The 8,578-nt window shown below is 32.1% G+C and overlaps 1 protein-coding gene across 5 annotated transcripts; it reads right to left on the bottom strand.

The window, feature by feature from the left end:
• Window positions 1–409: 409 nt before the first annotated feature.
• Window positions 410–5,882, bottom strand: LOC113777735 (WAT1-related protein At5g40240-like). 5 transcript variants are annotated; one of them, XM_027322919.1, is made up of 9 exons: window positions 5,548–5,882; window positions 5,113–5,156; window positions 3,223–3,466; window positions 3,048–3,113; window positions 2,771–2,884; window positions 2,235–2,490; window positions 1,516–1,677; window positions 1,198–1,349; window positions 410–853 (listed from the first exon to the last, which is right to left on the bottom strand). In XM_027322919.1, exons 3-9 carry the CDS (start codon window positions 3,420–3,422, stop codon window positions 670–672), a joined length of 1,134 nt encoding a protein of 377 aa, XP_027178720.1. In that variant the 5' UTR covers window positions 3,423–3,466; window positions 5,113–5,156; window positions 5,548–5,882; the 3' UTR covers window positions 410–669. The 5 variants fall into 5 exon arrangements, with proteins under 5 accessions (XP_027178720.1, XP_027178721.1, XP_027178719.1 ...); XM_027322920.1 differs by having other exon boundaries at window positions 3,223–3,438; XM_027322918.1 differs by lacking the exon at window positions 5,113–5,156.
• Window positions 5,883–8,578: the final 2,696 nt, after the last annotated feature.

The following is an 8,578-nucleotide window of genomic DNA, read 5'->3' as shown; positions in this document are numbered from 1 at the left end:
CACTTTGAAAACATCAGAGTTAGTATTTGTTTGTATTTTAAAAGCATTGCAGCTGTTATATTTTGTCCCATCAGAGTTAAATATGTTTTTTGACTTTGTTTTCCACCTTTGATTAATGTAGTTATAATATTGTAAAATGGTAGGGAGACAAAAAGGCAATGTTGAAAAGAAATTATTTTCTCTCTCCTTAAATGAGTACTTTAATAATACATTTTAAATTGGGTTACAATGTTACAAAAAATTTGAAAATAAGGGGAACAAGTGATTTTTTTTTTTTTAAAAAAAAAAAACTTCAGGAATGCTGAATGACACCATCACAAACCTTCCTGACATTTCATTTCTCAAGTTATTCCTACTTAGAAATACCCAGACTAGGGAATCTTAACCATATATCATGCCCGTGAAAGGAGTCACCAAACAAAAAATGATCCAACTAGAAGTGTGAGACCATACAAAGCCAAAAGATTATTTTGCCATGGAATACTTTTGTGGAGAACATACAACTTGTATCCATAGAACAGCTTCAATATGTCGTGGAAGATGCACAAATGCTATCTAAACAAGTATCCAACATCTCAAGAAAAAAAAAAATTTTATCCCAAGAAATCGCTGAACAAGGTAAAAGGTGGGAGTATATCACTAGTTCAAAAAATAAATGTGTTTGATTATTCAAGCAGTGGTAGTCGCATGTCCTTCATCTGTTGAATCATCATATTCGTCTAGCAATGGAGCATTTCTGCTGGAAGATTCCCTAAAAATAGTACCACTTTGTGATTTGTCTCCACTAGCTTCTTGTGCTTTTGCCCATATTAGAACATAAAACCCAAACGATATGATCAATGATCCGATCACGCTGCAAATTAGCAAAACATCTGATATAAATGCTCTTCTATATATAAGAAGGAAGTGTACATATATATATGAGTAAATCTTATATACACTGAAAGTGTATAGACTATCACCGTTAAATTCATGATATTTGTGTAAAAGTTGAATTTCAAAGGGATTGAGGAAGGTGGGTTGGGGTTCTGTATATTTCTAAATGGTTGATGCATATTTCTATACATTTGCCGTTCTCACAATTGAAAATTAGACAAATATTGATAGGAGTGTATATCTAAACGTGTTTGAAAAAAACAAAGTACAAAAGTTGCACGACAGCACCAAAATCTAAAATCATGATCATGTGAGATGTACCTTCCGAGGTAGAGATTATCGCCAAGAAAAATGAAGCCCAGAATTGCAGCAATGGCAATTGATAATGGCCTAAATGAAGCTACATATACAGGTCCTTTTACATGTAAGCACCAAGTATGAACAAGAATAACGAAGCCTGTCCCCAATACTCCCTAAGCCAAAAAGAAAAAAGAAAAAATTTCAGTGCATCGATTCGATATGATTTCCATTCCAACTAGCTGTATGAGCAGTAAGTAGCAGATATAAGTAGCCTGGGAGATAGATTTCTATTTTGAAATTCTAGCAGTAACTCAAAAAAAATTAGGTTTATGTGCTCACCGCATACAAAACCGCGTACAACTGCACATCCAGTTTGAATATATTCCAAGCACTTGAAATTGGTACCTCGATTAAACAAATGGGTGCTGCTATGATCATACATGATAAGTTGTAGAAGAAGACCACAACCAGTTCTGCTGGGTACTCCCCAATAGCCTTGGCCTGAAAGTGGTGGACTCAAGACCCCAAGATTAGTAGGTGAATGCTCTAATTGCACTACACAAAGGCTATAATTTTTTTAATAAAACAAGTTGCTCTATGAAAAAACAATAGCCAGCCAGCATGATAATTGCATCAATTTTACAAAATTGTAAAGAGTTTTAAGACAATTAACAATATCAGAAACAACTGCACCATAAGTCTTTTCTTTACGATAGAGCAATCTGGTACAAAAAAATGAGAGTTCCAAATGAATATTATGCTTTCATTCTCATGTAATTCTTATTTCGTGTCGAAATTCTTATTTTTTCGAAAAGTGGGAGATAATAGCAAAGGCTTCAAGAATATAACAGGGCAATGTGAAGAGAAAAAAAAAATTCTATCGAAATTCAAGGGGGTGCAAATAGTGGGAGGACATAATAGCAAAGGCTTCAAGAATATAACGGGGCAATGTGAAGAGAAAAAAAAAGATTCTATCGAAATTCAAGGGGGTGCAATAGTAGGACAAATTTAATAAATTTTAAAATTGAAAAGGACAATTTTGGCTTTTAACATGTTACCTGATAAATATACCAAAGGGAGGCTACTACATATTCAGCAGCGAGGATGGCACCCCCTTTGACCCAATTTGACTGTTTGGTGCCAGTGGTGAGTGTAACTAGTGCTGCCTGTGCAAAAACAGAAGCTGAAGATGCAGGGCTCCTTAGTAGCACTGGGCCTTTGTACAGAACCACCACAAGGGCTCCTGCAATCGTTATTGCACACCCTATTATCTTAACTTGGCTACTCAAGCTCTTCATTTCTAGCTTTTCCATCCTGATCATGACAAGAAATATCAATTGGCCCAAGTATTCCCTCATTATTTTGAAAAAACAAAGGCAACCATTGAAAGCAAATAAAAGTGGGGAAATAATTTTTAGTATTTACATTTAGATAGCAAATTAGTTGAATTAACAATGATTAGAAAAACTCATGATGGAACAATCATTTATGACTTTAGTGTCGAAAATCCATTATTACATCTCGCTTGCTCCAAAACAAGCATGAAGAGTAGCGAAAATGGCTAATCACTTTAGAAAGAAAAGCAAAATAGGACCTGAAGAGGACGGCCAGGACAAATGTGGAAGCCGGTGCAATATTGCTCATGGCAGAAGCCAATGTTGGTGTACTATACTCGATTCCTGTATTTCCAAGATATTGAGCTACAAAGCTAAAATTACATTTCAAAACAAAAGTCTGATAAGCTCCTTTAGAACAAACATTTAAACAAATTACTAGGGTTCATATCAGAAAGCATTACACACACACAATGCTTTATGTGTGTGTAATGCTTTCTGATATGAACCCTGATATATAGACACAAACACACAGACCCAAGAAGCCCGAGGGAGAAAAATCTAGCAAGGAGGCCAAAGGTAAATGGAGGAAGCCGAGAATTCCTGTTAACATTAAGAAATAAGAAAAGAATGGATAAGTTACTACTTGCTAGTTTGATTATTACAGGGAGAGGAGAATTATGAAGGCTTGTGATTTAGGATTGTAGATTACCTGTGGAAGAAGTAGCAAAGAGGGAGGAGAAGAAGAGCTGCTATCCCATAGGAATAAAGCATGAAAACGTGATAGTTCAGACCCTTCACTGTGGCCGCTTTGAAGATGGTGTTCATACCAACATTGATGCACTCCATTGTAACCATGGCTGTGAAAGGAAAAACCTCTCCATACCAACAAGTTCGTTTCCAGCTCCCCATCTTCCGTTCTTTCCTTCTTTGGATGCAAATGTATATTACCACTCCTATTTATGCTTTTAAGTTTTAGTGGTTCATGCACTAGAGGCCATTATTCTAATTGGTTATATATGAATTTTTGTTTTTAGAAGAAGAGATGCATGCATCCAATTCCATCAAGCCTTTGTCACACCCAAAACCAATCAAAATTAGTGTTGAACAGATTAGCTGGGGAAAAAAGCTCATAGATCCCCAAAAAAAAAAACAGCCTACAAGATTCGATTAGATCAGAACTAATTCACACTACTTTAATGCTGAAAATAATGTCATAGGATCATCTTGCAATCTTGTAGAATAGGGTACATTTGAATATGGTACATTTAGTAAATATGGTACATGAATCAAGTGCAATTTTTATTTTGGTTCAAATGAACATATAGTATATACAAGGACGGAATTAAGAATAGGTTAATGTTGCACCCCATTTTTTAACTAAACATGAAAATAAAAATAAATCTAATAACCTAATTTGAAAATGATTTTTTTGTGGACTTTTTCAAAAATAAAAGTATAGAAAAAGAAAAGGTAGGTAAAGAAAAGGAACTAATATCCGACTCGGTAAAGGTCCGGCCGAGTAAAAGTCTAGAAAAAGGGTTTTTTAAAAGAAATTTGAAATTTCCACTTAGTATTGAATTTAAGTGTACTGAGTCACCTATGAAAAAAGTAATTTTCGTTTTTAGAATGGGATAATTTCACAAACCTCCTCTGAGGTTCACCTAAATGTCACTTAACATCTCTGTAGTTTTAAAAATCTCTCTTACCTCCCCTATCAGATTGACTAGACAAGATGTCTCCATCATGGGTGGTAAACTGACCACATTACTCTATTAGAAACCCCTAATTGATTAATTAAAATTTGCACAGAAGAAAACGAATTTGGAGAGTAAAAAAATCAAGACACAATTAACAAAACTAATTATAATAACAACTTTTTTTTCCTTGTAGCAATAAAAGACAGAGAATTTCTGACATTACTATTACCTAACACATCAAACAGACATTAGAGGCAAATATAGCTCATTTGGATTTCTTTCATTCTCTGAAATCTTGGTTGTCGCTTTCCTGTTGTAACCATAATATAAATTCTTTATATTAAATGATGTTGGTGAATTATAAGAGCCCCTTTGAATGTTAGAACTTGTTACGATTTGTTACAATATCTTCTACTAATTTCCTCTATTTGGAATTGCTCATTGTGCGTTAACTTGTATTTCTTATTTTGTTGTCTTGCTGCCTTTATAATCTTAGAGTTGGAGTACTAGTCATTGCAAACTTGTAAAACTACTTATATGCTGCAACTTCTCTTTATTGCACTTACTTCACTCGCAATTTGTGTTTTCCCCATTAGGTTTATTTTGGTCTTAAATGCTGCTCTAATATATATAAAAAGGACAACAAATGGGTACAAATGGAAGAAAATCGTTATCTCTCATCTTTTATGAATATTTAAACGCACAAGAGTTGATAATGCTACAAAATATGTCAATCAAGGGGAGGTATAGGAGAGATTTTTGAAACCACGAGAGAGCTAAGTGATATTAAGGCAAACCTCAGGGGAGGTTTGTCCAATTATCTCTTTTTGAAATGCAAATTAAACCTTTTGACTAGACAATTGCAGGTCTTTCGAAGTCTAAGAAATGAATTCGAGAATTACATTTGTGATGGAGGAAGATCAGGATTTTTCCCTCAAACACCTCCCTACATCCAGTAAAATCAGTAGTGAGATTAGTTTCACTCTTCTAATCTCAATGTCAAAATGAGCTAATTTTAGCTGCACAACTAACATGCATTTAATTAACATAAAAAAAATCTACACACATAAAAGTCAAATAAAATAAGGAGATGTTTAATTCCAAAGCTTCTTTTAGAAAAATCATAGATAATGCGCTCTTGACTTACTCAATCACATTCCATAACAATAAAAAAAAATAGTACATAACAAAGAAAGGAGAAAAATAAATTACAAAATAAAAAAAAATAGAAGAATTCTATGTCCCATGAGGTTACTTCAAGTCAGAAAGAAAATTCAAGTACCTAATTCAATTTAAAGCTGTAAAAAGCAAAACGAAAAGGAAATAAGGGATTTCACCGTGCTTCTCAGGTATATTGTGGTGGTGGTGGTGGCATTCCAGCGGCTTCCACGGCAGCAACTCCGGTGGTCTCAACTCCTCCTGTGTTCCCCGTTTCTTTTGTTCTGCTTTGTCCCTTTTCTATATACATATATTTCTCTTGACTGAAGTCTTAATGGGCACTTTTCGAAAGAAAACTTTTAAGAGGAAGGAAAAAAAATGGTTTTTGGAAAGGATGACTGGTAGAGTTGAATGCTGAGTTGAATGCTTCTGATGATGATGAATGAGTGGAGACGTTCAATGATACGTTGATTAGAGCAAAGGGAAAGAAGGACTGCTTGATGAAGATGAATGATGGATGGTTCCCTCATGGAGGGTCGATGATCAATTTCCATTGGGATAATATCAGTCAAAGCCTCCTTTGAGGTTTCTCCTAATATCAGCTGACACCCAAAAGTTTTAAAAATATCACTTACTTCCCTTAGTAATTGCAAAAAAATTATATTAATTTTCACTTGATACATAATTAATATATCAAATAAATGAAACTTAAGAATTTAAAAAAAAAAGAAACAGAAGTCTTTTTTTTTCTCTTTTCCTTTTCTCCAACATTCTCTCTTACTCATTTTTTGGATGATTATGCAATTTTTTATTTGTAAGTTATAATAAATTGAATTTTGTTTATCTTTAACAAATAATCCAAAAATTATGTATTCAAAATATTACAAAAAATGAACTTTAATACCATAAAATTCTCAACAACTAACCTAAATATATTGACAAGAATATTTATGATGTTAATGTTTGTTTCTCTTTAATATTTTGGTGTAAATTTTTTTATTATTTATTGTTAATCATATTTGACAATGGATATGTAACTGAAAAGAGTAATTTGAATCTTGTATTAAGTGAAAAATATAATATAATATACTATTTTTGATATTATATATGATTTGATCTTTAATGATAAATAACAAATTTTAGTATTTTTCTTTAATATGTAGATTGATATTAAATTAATTAAATAATGTCATAGATGAGGGGCAATGATAGAATCATATTATTTTTTCTCTTCTAATATTACTTTTTCATTAGCAATTGGGTCTGAATGTTATAAAATAATTAACCTCAAAGGAGGTTAGTGTAATTTTTAAAATTTAAAGGGAGGCTAGTGAATAGTCAAAACTTCATGAGAGGTTTCTCAAATTATCCCTTAATAAAAAGTGCTTATCAAATGTTTGAGTGATTTTAAGTATATTGTTTAAATACATAGTTCAATAAATATTTATTACATTAAATAATGTATAATTTAAAATTTTTTAAATATATTTATCTCTTTATTTAGTTCATAATATAGGATAAAATAATTAAATTTAATATTTTATTTTTAAAATACAAAAGATATTTTAAAAGTATCAAATTTGAATTTTTTACTAAAGGTGCTTTTAGCATCAAAAGTTTTGCTTCTAATTTTATAAGATGATATTCATCAAAAGTTTTAAAAGTACTTTTAATACTCAAAAGTTTTTTTTTTTAATAAAAAACACCGCACCCTTAAACGAATCTAAAAATACTTTAGCACTTGAACGCTCTTTTTTTGGTAAATGCATCCCAATTTTGAATTTTTTTATCATAATAATAATATTTATATAATTTATTTTAACATAATCTAAAAAAAGAAGAGCCAGGAATTTCGTTGGAAATCATAATTAAGTGACAATAATAATTAAGTGTTAAGACATCCTAGACTTAAATGTTTTGATGGTAATTAAGTGACAATAATAATTAAGTGTTGAGACATCTAGACTTAAATGTTTTGATGGTACCAACGATCAAGAGGTTGATGCCGTCGCAATTCTGAACATCGACCTCAATTTTCTACAGAATATATGATACGTGTCTTTTGTGTGATGGCGCACACTTGGGGTAGGTGGATGGGAGTGGCCTGACTCCTGCGCTCTGAGCACGTGCCTTTTTGTGGTCCTCAAAGGCACGGACGGACGTGACTCGTCAGTAATTACCGGCAGCGCTATTAAGTTACAACTCGCACCTCAAGGTCCACGGTCCATATTTTTCTAACAAGGTAAATCATAAATGTTCAAATTCTTAAGTCAATCCAGGTGGGTGCAAACTGCAAACATGTGGGGGCTAACCGGTCCTTGTCAAGTTGGGACAAGCGGATCCCACACTTAAAAGAGAAAGAGGTTAAATAAGTGGGTCTGTTTGGATTAAGAGGTTTTCAAAAAAAAAAATTTAATTTTGTTTTGCTTGCATCATACACATAATTTTCAACCATATTTTTATCTCATATATATCATACCACAAAAATTTTTACAGTAATTATCGCAAATAAATATTTCAAATTATCTTCAATCCAAACAAACCCAAGAGGTATATTTACCAAAATGCTATCATTTTGATATATTTAAAGTTTTGATTTATGAAGACAACTGAATATTTCTGGAATATGGAATTATTTTGCAACCCTTTTTGCATTGAATACAACTCATATAAACTTATATGTTGGTATAATTATTGAAATGATGTTATAGGCATATTTAATTGAAGTGTGGCTTTTGTTGTGCAATTAACATAAAGACATATTAACATGTTGTGTAATTAACACGTTGTGCAATTAATACGTTGCTATAACTAGTCGTTGGAAGGTATTCCTTTTGTCTGAAATCATTTATATATCATTTTGGATGATTTTCAACTGACATCTATAGGGGTCTTTTGGAAATAGTAAAATTGTATAAGTATTGATAAAACAAAATATACAAGTGTGTGTTACAATTAGAATGTACTATTATTAAATTTGTTATATTTGATGACTGTTTCTTTTTAGAATGTATTATTATTTGTTCAATGAAAAATTTTCTTTAATCACAAGCACCAAAAACCCGCTCGATGCACGGTACTCCCCACCTAGTTTTTATTCAAATATTGAATGTTGCATACACGTGACATTGCTACATTGAATTTTTATATACGTATAAATACATTACATATACCTCCTAAACTATAGCCCTATAGTATATAACACTTGGT

This window comes from Coffea eugenioides, chromosome 7 (assembly GCF_003713205.1).
Source record: "Coffea eugenioides isolate CCC68of chromosome 7, Ceug_1.0, whole genome shotgun sequence".
Classification (NCBI taxonomy): Eukaryota; Viridiplantae; Streptophyta; class Magnoliopsida; order Gentianales; family Rubiaceae; genus Coffea; species Coffea eugenioides.
This window is presented reverse-complemented; position numbering and strand designations above follow the sequence as displayed.